The sequence below is a fragment of the Scyliorhinus torazame genome, chromosome 8, assembly GCF_047496885.1.
Source record: "Scyliorhinus torazame isolate Kashiwa2021f chromosome 8, sScyTor2.1, whole genome shotgun sequence".
In the NCBI taxonomy this organism is placed as follows: domain Eukaryota; kingdom Metazoa; phylum Chordata; class Chondrichthyes; order Carcharhiniformes; family Scyliorhinidae; genus Scyliorhinus; species Scyliorhinus torazame.
In genome coordinates, this window is record NC_092714.1 from 220,141,080 (window position 1) to 220,154,327 (window position 13,248).

Genomic DNA, 13,248 nt, shown 5'->3' on the forward strand with positions numbered 1-13,248 from the left:
GATGCAGAGCAAGGCCAGCAGTGTGGGTTCAATTCCCGTACTGGCTTAAGGTTTTTCACGAAGGCGCGCCTTCTTGACCTTACCCCCCCAGCCTATGGTCATCTGGGACGATGGCGACTGGCGACTTTACCTTAATATTGGAGAATTCAACGATTGTAATGCCATTGCACATCAAAGGCTTTTGCTTGTTGGACATGGTCATTGCTTGTTGGACATGGTGATGAAGTCATTGAAACTTTCCAATTCTTATAAGCTAACATTGCCATATTACATTCTGCAATACTCTCTCTCCTGGGTTGAGAACCTTAATATATGTAGCACTATTGATACTTGTGAAGTTGCAGTACATAAAGAATTTCAATGGGTTTTACAGTCCAGATACAGGCACTCTAGCCCAACATGTCTGTTGGTATTTATGCATCATATCAGCATCCTCTTCATATCACTATCAATATTCCTTGTGTTCCTTTCTCTCCCGGACTTATCTAAGTTCCCCTCAAATGCATTTATGCAATTCACCTCAACAAGTATGCATGTCCTACATTCTCACCACCCTCGAAGTAAAGAAAATTCCTCAACCTTGGTGGATGGGGTTGAGGCTTTTTTTTGGTTGGGAAAACTCTAAATGGGAGATGAGGGGTTTTTTGTGCGTTACTATCTTCATGTCGCACAAGGACAAGATTAGCCTTTCTCCTAAATGAGCTTGGATGTTGGTGCCAAATCCTGCTTTCTGAACAGTAGCAAAGACAATGCAGTATTTATTTTAGAATTCCTTGGCTGAATTGACCAGCCACCTGACACAGCTGCAAGGTGCTGTTTCATATGGCTCCTGTGGGACAGGTGCCCAGAAAGTGCCATTAATGACATGAGCATCTGCCCCCTTTTTATTGCAATGGTGTGACGTATAAATATCAAAGATAGACACGTTGGGCTGAACAACGTTTTCCTGTGCCGTAAAATTCTTTGTGTACTGTGACTTTGTAACCAGCAATAGAGCTTAATATATTGAAGTTCTCTACTCACAGGACCAATATTTCAGAAAATAATGTCACCCTTTAGGTTCCCACGAAATGTTAGCTAATAAGAATTTGATAGATTCAGCTATTTCATTCCTGGGATTTGGTAATTGATGATCAATGTTTGACCAGACACATGACTGGGGTGTAGTTTCCTGCTGATGACCTGGAGCTTGTCCCATTATTGCATATAATAAAGATTATTATTAATAATTCAATCTCTGGTCATGAAGGCTAAAGAAGTAGCAAAGCTTAATCTGTTTAAAAACTTGAACTTGTGGGTTATTTCAATAAGAAATTAAGACAGTTCCTAATACAAAAGCAAATAAACTGCAAATTCTGGAAGGCTGAAATAAAACCAGAATGTGCTGGAAGTACATGGGAGGTCATGCAGCATCTGAGGAGAGAAGTAGAGTTAATATTTCAGGTTGATGACCCTCCGTCAGAGTGAAAGATCATCAACCTGAAACATTTAGCTTTTTCTCCGCAGGTGCTGCATGACCTGCTGACTAACAGCACGTTCTGTGGTTATTTAAAATATTTCCTGGTCTTTCAGGTATTAATTATTCGATTTCTTTTAATATGATGTGATCTTCTTTTCCAGTTTCATCTTTGAATTGTTTGCACAAGCTCAGATTACTTTCCAAAATAAGTCTGCAATTTTAGAAGCACTGGAACAGATCTTGAGTGCTCTGTCAGAGCGTAAGTATTTGATATTGTTTGTCTTTTCAATTTGCTGCATCTCTTGCAGAGGTACAGAATTTTGAATTGATATTTTCTTATGGCTACTTCATGAAGCATCTATCATTTATTGGGTAATACAAGAAAAACACTGTAGTGTATATACATTTATTTGAATATTTTTGTTGTGCAGTCTACATCGAATCTGCCAAAAATTTTCATTGATTATCATAAAGCCCTTACAGTGCAGCCTTAGGCCATTCGGCCCATTGAGTCTGCACTGACCCTCTGAAATAGCACACTACCTAGGCCCACTCCCCTGTCCTATCCCCGTAACCCCACCTCAACTGCACATTCCTGGATACTAAGGGTCAATTTTAGCATGGCCAATCCACCAAACCTGCACATTGTGGATTATGTTCGGAGGAGTGAACTAGTGAATAACTGTGTTGAAAATCCAGCTATCCCCTCCACAATGAGACTCCAAGGGGACTAAGATGGACTTTCAAATATCTACCATTTAATAGCACCACAAGAAAATTACCTGTACGAATGATTCAAATGAATTTGTGCAGGTACTTCCGATGTAAACATTAATTAAGTTATAATAATCCTGAATGTTTCTAATAACATGAACATTCTCAGTTCATGTGCTTTGCTCAGTTTGGACAATGGAAATATAATTGCGATGAATCACCTTCACTTGGGAGAGTGTAGTTTAAAAATGGAAAGCGACCAAGGTGTTCATTGTGTGTGATTAGTTCTGTGCTCGCAATGTCTTTCAGATCTTGAATTCATAAGACCATAAGACATAGAAGCAGAATTAGGCCACTCAGTCTATCGAATATGCTCCGCCATTCAATCATGGCTGATATTTTCTCATTCCCATTCTCCTGCCTACTCCCCATAACCCTTGATCCCCTTATTAATCACGAACCTATCTATCTTTGTCTTAAAAACACTCAGTGAGGACACTCCGATCATGTCCATACACCCCCTCCAAACACTTGTCAAGTAAGTTGTTAATCAACACACCAAGATAATTGGAGCTTGAGGTTAAACTGAATTCTTTATTTACATATCTTTAGGCAGTGGAATATTCACCAATACAAGTGGGCTACAGAAAGTAGCTGACATTCTTGAGGTAAGATGCCATCTCAAATTGTGATCCTCTAAACCGGGAGTAAAATTGGGTCTGTTTCTTTAATAACTTGATCAAAAATAATCATTTCCTTTTTAAAATTGGTTTGCACTCATTGTAGAAGCATAATTAGGCCTGCTGTTAATTTGAAGTGAGCGTACAGAGAATGATGATCATTCAGTTTACGAAATAAACCTAAAGTTGATTATGGAAATGAGACGTAGTCTGAAACATAAAGATCCATGTGTACACAGAGGTTTGGAGCATTCACCTGTCACATGTTAGAAGTAGTGAGCGTTTCCGGAATTGCGAAGCTAATGTGATAAGGCACCTACAGATCCCGTACCAGCCTCCCCGAACAGACGCCGGAATGTGGCGACTAGGGGCTTTTCACAGTAACTTCATTTGAAGCCTCCTTGTGACAATAAGCGATTTTCATTTTGTTCAGATGATGCTGTGAATATATTTGCTGCCCCCCACTGGTTGGCTTTGCAATACTTTTAATTATTGTTGTTCTGCTGATCTGAATTGCCTTTCTCAGCATCCTCACCCGCCCCAGTGCCCATCTTCCACCACCCGCAACCTTGTGCTGGATGAATTCCATGAATGTGGGAGGAGTGCCAAATATTGGCTGGTTCCCTGTTCACTATCTCCGGTTAAAGCTTTGTTCAGAACCTCAGCACCCTCTTTGACCTGATGTGAGCTTCCTACCCTATGTCCATAACAAAGACTGCCTCCGTAATATCGGTTGTCTCTGTCCCTGCCTTAGCTATTTTGCTGTTAGAATCCACGTCTCTACCTTTGTCACCTTCTGACTAATTCCAGTGCTCTCGTGGCCTGCCTCCTGTAGAATAAGGGCCTGGCACATATGGTGGTAATGCGGGACTGAGTACCGTTCCGCCCACCGTGATGTAAGAGAGCACATGATTCACACCCAGGGACAGTGTGGTGTTGGACAGAGATGTGGAGAACCAAGCGTGGAAATGCTTCCGGCTTGTACCCTTTACTATATTCTTGGAAATGGTTCTCGTACTCAATAAAGACTTTGGTTAACTTATGTATGACTATGAAGATTTCTTCAGACCTACCGACCTCTAACCAACATCATGCAACACCTTGCTTCTTCCATCCTCCATAAATGTCAGTTTATCCAAAGCTTTGCTGCCTGTAGAAGAAGCAGATAATGGTAGTATGTTGTGGTTTAGCTGCGTAATAATATTGTAACAGTTAGCTATTAAAACTAATTTTCTTCAACTTGGAAGGACGATTTGGTTATGTTGAGGCACTAACTTAGATTATCCACTGACCGTATGGATAGGTTGGCTATTTTGTGAGAAGATCACATAAGCTAACAGGATTGTTGTCAGCAGTTCGCTTTTGATTACAAAATTGCCTGTGAAACTGTTATTTTTAAATTGCTGCTGATGTCATCGGAACCAATGTAAGTTGACAGCAAAGTAAATGGAATATTTTCAATATACAGCTCTAATTGCCATGGGTGTGAATTGTGTGCGATTAACCAGATTGCACTCCCATCTGTTTTCTTCATGGCCAAGGTTTTGAGCTCTTGGGAATAACAGCAGGTTCTCTTTTTAATTTGTCCCCTGAAGGGTGTTTCGTTTCCTGTTGCTTTTCCAGCATAGGATGGGGGAGGAAGAGAAAGTCTTGTCCCAAGTATTGTCACTCCTTCCGTTTATAAAAAAAAAAAAGCATGTTTATTAAGGTTTTACATTTTCGAGAGTAACGCAATAAAATGACAAAACAATACATCACGGTAGGCAAGGAGAAAAATAAATGGCTCGGCATAAATGAGTACAGAGAGGGAAAGGAAAACAGCATCACAACTGGCTTGATGAAATCATTAGACATAACTAGGTACCTGTGTAGCCCCATCACAGACTGAGGGAGAAATGGGATGAGGCCATATAAACATGGCAAAATGTTGCACACCCTCCCATGCCGCACAAGGCCGTATCTATCAGCAGGAATCAGGATAACTTTTCCGTGCCATGTTAAGAGTACGCGCCAACATGAATCAGCACCGAAGGTATCAACGATCTACCACCACCTCTCTTTGGGTAACCAGACCCATCTGTATCCACGTAGGAGCCAAGGACGGATTCATCATATCCACCATTATAAAAACCAAAGAAAATACGCACAAACCCCAGTACTAAGGGGAGTTACATACAAGCCACACAACGCAACTTAACCCCAATCCCAGGCCCAGGGTAGAACCAACATCATTCCGTACAATTGTGCAGGGAGGACCAGCAACAATGGGCATGATTTAATGGAAATGAAAAGGAGTTCTGTGTCGGGTGCGTTTAGCTGGGTGTTTCCCAGTGCTGGTAGCGCAGAGGCCGCATTTATTCACATTTCCTGCACTAACGAACTTTGCTTTCCAATGCAGGCAGAAATCAGGGCATCACTTTTAGCAGATAACAGAATCGACTCAATATGATTTTGCTAGAAAAGGATAATCGATGATAATCTGCCTCATACTCATATCTCGTACCCCCTTGCAGGATAAGAAAACAAACAAATAACAACATGATTACCATGGAGTAACGTCCAGGATTATAGAACAATTGCAGAATAAAGACATCGTTCATGTTGCATGAGAAAGAAAAGTATAAGATATGATCTGCAAGCACTCTTCAAGGTTTCTTCAAGGATTCCAACAATCGAAGAACGAGGCGCCATTACATAGAACATAGAACAATACAGCGCAGTACAGGCCCTTCGGCCCACGATGTTGCACCGAAACAAAAGCCATCTAACCTACACTATACCATTATCATCCATATGTTTATCCAATAAACTTTTAAATGCCCTCAATGTTGGCGAGTTCACTACTGTAGCAAGTAGGGCATTCCACGGCCTCACTACTCTTTGCGTAAAGAACCTACCTCTGACCTCTGTCCTATATCTATTACCCCTCAGTTTAAAGCTATGTCCCCTCGTGCCAGCCATTTCCATCCGCGGGAGAAGGCTCTCACTGTCCACCCTATCCAACCCCCTGATCATTTTGTATGCCTCTATTAAGTCTCCTCTTAACCTTCTTCTCTCTAACGAAAACAACCTCAAGTCCATCAGCCTTTCCTCATAAGATTTTCCCTCCATACCAGGCAACATCCTGGTAAATCTCCTCTGCACCCGCTCCAAAGCCTCCACGTCCTTCCTATAATGCGGTGACCAGAACTGTATGCAATACTCCAAATGCGGCCGTACCAGAGTTCTGTACAGCTGCAACATGACCCCCTGACTCCGGAACTCAATCCCTCTACCAATAAAGGCCAACACTCCATAGGCCTTTTCACAACCCTATCAACCTGGGTGGCAACTTTCAGGGATCTATGTACATGGACACCTAGATCCCTCTGCTCATCCACACTTTCAAGAACTTTACCATTAGCCAAATATTCCACATTCCTGTTATTCCTTCCAAAGTGAATCACCTCACACTTCTCTACATTAAACTCCATTTGCCACCTCTCAGCCCAGCTCTGCAGCTTATCTATATCCCTCTGTAACCTGCTACATCCTTCCACACTATCGACAACACCACCGACTTTAGTATCGTCTGCAAATTTACTCACCCACCCTTCTGCGCCTTCCTCTAGGTCATTGATAAAAATGACAAACAGCAACGGCCCCAGAACAGATCCTTGTGGTACTCCACTTGTGACTGAACTCCATTCTGAACATTTCCCATCAACCACCACCCTCTTTGTCTTCTTTCAGCTAGCCAATTTCTGATCCACATCTCTAAATCACCCTCAATCCCCAGCCTCTGTATTTTCTGCAATAGCCTACCGTGGGGAACCTTATCAAACGCTTTGCTGAAATCCATATACACCACATCAACTGCTCTACCCTCGTCTACCTGTTCAGTCACCTTCTCAAAGAACTCGATAAGGTTTGTGAGGCATGACCTCCCCTTCACAAAGCCATGCTGACTATCCCTGATCATATTATTCCTATCTAGATGATTATAAATCTTGTCTCTTATAATCCCCTCCAAGACTTTACCCACTACAGACGTGAGGCTCACCGGTCTATAGTTGCCGGGGTTGTCTCTGCTCCCCTTTTTGAACAAAGGGACCATTTGCTATCCTCCAGTCCTCTGGAACTATTCCTGTAGCCAATGATGACATAAAAATCAAAGCCAATGGTCCAGCAATCTCTTCCCTGGCCTCCCAGAGAATCCTAGGATAAATCCCATCAGGTCCCGGGGACGTATCTATTTTCAGCCTGTCCAGAATTGCCAACACCTCTTCCCTACGTACCTCAATGCCATCTAATCTATTTACCTAGAGCTCAGCATTCTCCTCCACAACATTATCTTTTTCCTGAGTGAATACTGACGAAAAATATTCATTTAGTATCTTGCTTATCTCTTCAGACTCTACACACAACTTCCCATCCCTGTCCTTGACTGGTCCTACTCTTTCCCTAGTCATTCGCTTATTCCTGACATACCTATAGAAAGTGTTTGGGTTTTCCTTGATCCTTCCTGCCAAATACTTCTCATGTCCCCTCCTTGCTCGTCTTAGCTCTCTCTTTAGATCCTTCCTCGCTACCTTGTAACTATCCATCGCCCCAACTGAAACTTCACACCTCATCTTCACATAGGCCTCCTTCTTCCTCTTAACAAGAGATTCCACTTCTTTGGTAAACCACGGTTCCCTCGCTCGGCACCTTCCTCCCTTCCTGACCGGTACATACTTATCAAGAACACGCAGTAGCTGATCCTTGAACAAGCTCCACTTATCCAGTGTGTCCAACACTTGCAGCCTACTTCTCCACCTTATCCCCCCCAAGTCACGTCTAATGGCATCATAATTTCCCTTCCCCCCCCAGCTATAACTCTTGCCCTGCGGTGTATACTTATCCCTTTCCATCCTTAACGTAAACGTCACCGAATTGTGGTCACTGTCCCCAAAGTGCTCACCTACCTCCAAATCCAACACCTGGCCTGGTTCATTACCCAAAACCAAATCCAATGTGGCCTCGCCTCTTTGTTGGCCTGTCAATAAACTGTGTCAGGGAACCCTCCTGCACACACTGTACAAAAAACGACCCATCTAATGCACTCGAACTATATCTTTTCAAGTCAATATTTGGAAAGTTAAAGTCTCCCATAATAACTACCCTGTTACTTTCGCTCTTATCCAGGATCATCCTCGCCATCCTTTCCTCTACATCCCTAGAACTATTTGGAGGCCTATAGAAGACTCCCAACAGGGTGACCTCTCCTTTCCTGTTTCTAACCTCAGCCCATACTACCTCGGAAGATGAGTCCCCATCTAGCCTCTCCGACATTACTTCCACCATGCCGCCTCTCCGACACCCAGGCGGTCCACAGCCTAGGCCCTGGCCGGTAGAATGACTCTACCTGCTCGGCCACCTCCAACCCCTCACGACAAGCATCAAGAACAGGACGATATACAAGGACGTTGGCCTTGAAGATTGGATATGTTGTGCCCCATCGAAACTGATGCACCCAGCCTCCAAATCAAGATTAAAAGCAAGGCAGCCAATTTTCAAACTCAATCGGGAACTCGCCTCCCACTTCTCGCAAGGGACCAGGTTTGTGGGCACACCTTGCCCAGACCCCATCTCCCGAACCCGTCAGGATAGATGATATGCCATGCAGTAGGCTCCTGCCAACACAAAGGTGGGCACTCACAAGGAAAAGTGCTCTATCGAGCGCAAGAACTCTCTCATGCGCCACCACTGCCCCCCTAAAGGCACCCCATTCTTCAAAGTGAGCTCGAATGACTTGCACCGCAGAGCCGAGATCCTCAAGAAGACAACCATCTTCCATGGCGGCCATCATCCAATGCACACTGTACACCCAAAGCGAGAGCCCTCGCAGAAGCACCTGTGCCACTTCAAGCTGGGTCCTACTAGCCTACTCACCGCCAAGGGCAAAAGGATTTTGGCTATTTATCTCCGCTCCTCTTTGCAAAACACCATCAGGATTTTCCAGGGACAAGCCTTGTCACTGAGCAAAAAGCAAATATGAAATGTGCACCAGGATAAAATGAAGGATTAAAAGATGAGCCGGAGCTCGGGAAAACTCAGCCGCTTCCGCACTCACATCATGTGACCCTCCCACTATTTCCTTTTCAATTTTAAAAGAATGTGTCTTGTAATTGTGGGCAGTGCTTGTGCCTTAAAGGGAAGTGAAGACAGTACCTAGTATCGATCTATGTTTCTGAGATGGCAATGGCATCAACTCGCAGAGCTGATGCACAAAATATGAAGTACCCGTCAAAGAAATTCAATAGTTATTAAGGGTTTGTTGATCATGAAAGATCTGGCAAAACTGATGTAGAGAAATTCTTCACTATGGTGAAGGGGTAAGGATCGAGGGAACGGATGAGAACTAGCAAGAACAAATCAGAGCTTGTTCAGCAGAGAGTGAAAATTCCCAGTGGATAAACAGAAAACTGAGCTCCCACAAGCAGACCAGGTACTGCAACAGAGAGAGTCCAGCAGTGAACACTCTTTAAGCAGTGACAAAAGTAAAGGTCGCCAAAGCCCTAAGGCCATCTGATAAAACAGGATTTGGCCCAAAAAGAAGCAGATTTCAGTCTTGGGTCCAACACAAGAGCTGACTTAACCAGTGCACTGAAGTGTTGAAATACATCAGATTGCAAATTATAGAAAAGTATTGAAGCTGGTGGTAAATTTATTACTATATTTTATTGTTACAACTTTCTTTTCAGATTGTTTTCTGCATCACTCCTCCAGAGGGTACTACACCACATACCATAGGGCAGAATGTGACCAAGCATTACAAGGTTATTTTTTAATGTAATCTTTTTTTAAAATTGTGTTCCTGCTGTCTTATAACTCAAGAGTAAACTCATTGACTTTTCTGAAATGTTTAGTTGTTTTTCAAGTTGCCAATTAAATTTATCATGTTTCCTTGAGGTATATTGGGAATGTTAAGACTGTAAATTTACCAATTCCTGGAGTTACACTGTGGTTATTCTGCATGCTTCCACTATTGTACATACAACATGGAAATGTGCTTAAGTACTTAAAATGCTGCCACCGTTTTTTAAAATACCTTTGTTACTAATTACTGAGTTTTCCCAGTGTTTTTATAATTGTCAGCTCTTTATTTTTTTTGCTGCTATGAGTATCCGCATTTCATTTTCCCCTAGGTTCATGTGCACCCAGATAATAGTGGGAAGAAGAAGCAACAGAGAACTGATTTATGGACTTCATCAGTTACAAGAAAACAAGGTACAAACCTGATCCCAATAGCTTAAACTGGCAACAGAATAATCCCAACAAAATCAATTTAAATAATCATTTATGCTTTTGCTGTTTGTGGGTCCTAGGATTTTTAATGTGTGTAAAGTAACCATCGTGTTTTCTCACTTGCCAGAAATGTCTGTTTCAATATTAGTCAATTTTTTTCTCCGACGCAAGAAGATGCTAAATATGTGTCAGATTTTCCTTCATATAATCCAAGTAGTCAGCATATATAACACTGCTTTACTGTGGATGGGCAGATCATTTTTACTGTCACCTCGCAGTGCAGAAGAGTGGAACAATATTATAAGTAACTCGGTTGTTATTTTATGTTCATAGTTATGTCTGTATTTTTTTTAGATGTTTCTGTTATAAAATGACCGTGTGCAAACTCATCACATTGTAATTGCACCCTCCTCCTAGTGGTGGCACTGCAGTGCTTTGCATTACAACACTTTAGTTGAAGAATAACATTGAGTCCGGATAGCTGAAACGGGCCCAGCTCTTGCATAGGATTGACAGCATAGAAGCACTGGTCAATTCTGGTGTTTATGCTTTACTTGAGCCTCCACCCAATTTCATATAACCCTTTCTTCCTCACATATAAGGAAAGCTGCATAGACATATGTATGTTATATACCTCAGCTACTCCAGGTGAGCATAAGGACTCAAGAACCTAAGAAATTGTAGCAGGAAGTAGACCTGGGCCTCCTCTGCCATTCATAGCAAACATGGCTGATCTTTTACCTCAAATACACTTTCCTCAGTGCACCCATAGATTTTTGTTCCCTAAGAGATCAAAAAATTATCTATCTCAATCTTAAATATCCTACATGACGGATCACCAACAACCTCCTTCGACAGAGAATGCCATAGATTTGCAATTCTCTGACTGAATAAATTTTCCCTCATCTCGATTCTAAATGATTCTGCCCCCCCCCCCCCATCCTGAGACTGTGATCCCGTGATCTAGACTCCCAACCAGGGGAAACATCCTCTCAGTCCCTACCCTGTCAAGCCCCTGACTAATCTTGTGTGACAGTGAGTTCCACATTCTAATCACTCTTTGGATCCAGACGTTTCTCCTGAATTCTCTATTGAATTTATTGGTGGCTGTCTTGTATTTATGGCCTCAGTTTTGGTGTTCTCCACAAGTGGGAAACATTGGGGTGGATTCTCCATTGGCCTACTCTGGTAGTGGATTTCCCCATCCGGCAGAGAATCAAGCGTCAACCGGTAAACTGGATAGTTGCTGGGCGCTAATCTCGTTCCAATGCTTCGATCCACCAGCGACGGCAGCAGCGAGCTATGTGCAGGATGCATGGGCTCGAAGCTCACGTGTCGTCGTCCTGCCCCCCACTACCACATACCCCCATTATGTGCCGACCCCCACAACAGGAAAAGCAGGAAATCCTCCCACTGGAGTTTGGTGCAAGTTTTCCCAAGCATGGCCCTGACGCGATGGACCCCGTGATGGGTCAAGGGGCTTGGTGCATAACTGAGGTGCCCTACAAAGTCCATTGGAAATCCGCCTCTTCCACCCCCCACAACGCAAATCCTGCCCCTGCCCCCCACACCTACCGACACACCTCCAAACAGACCCACAAACAGACGACTGCTTGAAAGCTGAAAAGCAGTCCATGCAGTAGAGTGAAAAATCACTGCATTTTCACTTAACCGTCCCTCGCATCTGTTGCCGCACAAGTGTCAGAGGCTTCCTCGAAAGCCAAGTACACTTTCAAAGGTTTTCAAATCCCTTGACAGCCTTTGAAATGCAAATCTTCCATTCAATTTCACACAGCAATACATTACATTGGCCAGTGATTGATAGTTTTATTACTCCAGAGATAGCTGTTTGGTTGATTGTTGATCTGTCTTTCCCTTCATGCTGGAATGCATCAAGTACCCTTCTTTGATTGTTAACCACAATGTTTATAAACACTTGCTACGATTGACAGATCCTCACCACATCAAAAGCAGCTAAGTTCTTTCACTTTTCACAGCAGAAAGTACAGGAGCAATAAACACATTACAAAATACTGGGCTGGATTCTCTGTTCCTGCAATAAGCGCTAACGCCAACGAAGGATCTGTGGTGTTTCACGGCGTTAAAATCGGTGCCTTAACCACACCAATTCCGGTACTGGTGAGGGGCTAGCAGAGGCGCCACGTGAAACACCCATAGAATGCGTGAAAAACAGTGGGAGAATCGGTGCGTCCTTGCTGGACATGCACAGGGCTGACGAGCTGCAGCCGCGCATACGCCTACCCCCCCCCCCACACACGCACCGATTTGCACCGGAAAAGATGGCGGCAGTGGTGCTGGACCGCGTAGCCACCCACCCTGCCCCCTCAATCCACCTCCTGGCCACCACCCACCACTCTTCTTCCCCCAGCCCTGGCAGAAGCCCCCCCCGGCCAGCGGCACGGCTCTTGGCAGAATGTTGCGATGCTGGACGCTGTCCGCAAGGCCTCTCTCTCTCCGCAGCTGCCATGCCAGACTCACGACCGCTGAGACCACACGTGGCCCGCGCCGTCGGGAACTCGACCCGTCGGAGATGCAGATTCGTGGGTGGGACCGATAATTATATGCAAACGGGGTTTCAACTCTGCGTGGCACGCATCCCGATTTGGAGGGGGTATGACGAATGTGATATAAAATAGTTACTTTAGAGATACTAGTTAATGTAATGTAGAAATAAGCCACTTTGATTCTTTTAGTTAGGGACAAAGGAATTTGGGACCGCATGGAAAAAGCAGGAAGAGGTGTGTCTATAAGAGTGAGGATGCATTGATAAGGGCCAGAGAAAGGGATTGGAAGTGAGCCAATCAGAATGGATTAAACAGGTCAGGAGGGACCTAGGCTGACCTATGTCCGTCGAGTATGTGAAACTTGATACCATTTGAACTGATTTTGCAGAGATTCCTTTGTCTGTTAGTTCAGTCGTTTTCTGGAGTGTAAGAGGCAGGACGTCCTGTTACATTCTGTAAGATGATAAAGCTTGCAAGCTAAATAAATAACTTCTGTTTACGTGCAAATCCGTCTCAACTTTTATTGAGGCCAGACTGACAGAGAAAGAAAATAGGAGATCAACATTTGGTGCCGAAAACCGGGATTTCTCAGGGCGATCCT

The 13,248-nt window shown here is 43.7% G+C and overlaps 1 protein-coding gene across 7 annotated transcripts in view; it reads left to right on the forward strand.

Moving 5' to 3' along the window:
- The window catches only part of LOC140428382 (regulator of telomere elongation helicase 1-like), a 229,755-nt gene that overhangs the window by 55,640 nt on the left and 160,867 nt on the right, over nucleotides 1-13,248 (forward strand). For all 7 annotated transcript variants that reach the window (XR_011948759.1, XM_072514781.1, XM_072514779.1 and 4 more), the window contains exons 13-16: nucleotides 1,621-1,718; nucleotides 2,786-2,841; nucleotides 9,579-9,653; nucleotides 10,023-10,104. Coding sequence is in view for 6 of the 7 variants with exons in the window: in XM_072514781.1 (XP_072370882.1) it covers nucleotides 1,621-1,718; nucleotides 2,786-2,841; nucleotides 9,579-9,653; nucleotides 10,023-10,104 (311 nt within the window). In the remaining variant the exon portion in view is untranslated. The remainder of the gene's footprint in view (nucleotides 1-1,620; nucleotides 1,719-2,785; nucleotides 2,842-9,578; nucleotides 9,654-10,022; nucleotides 10,105-13,248) is intronic.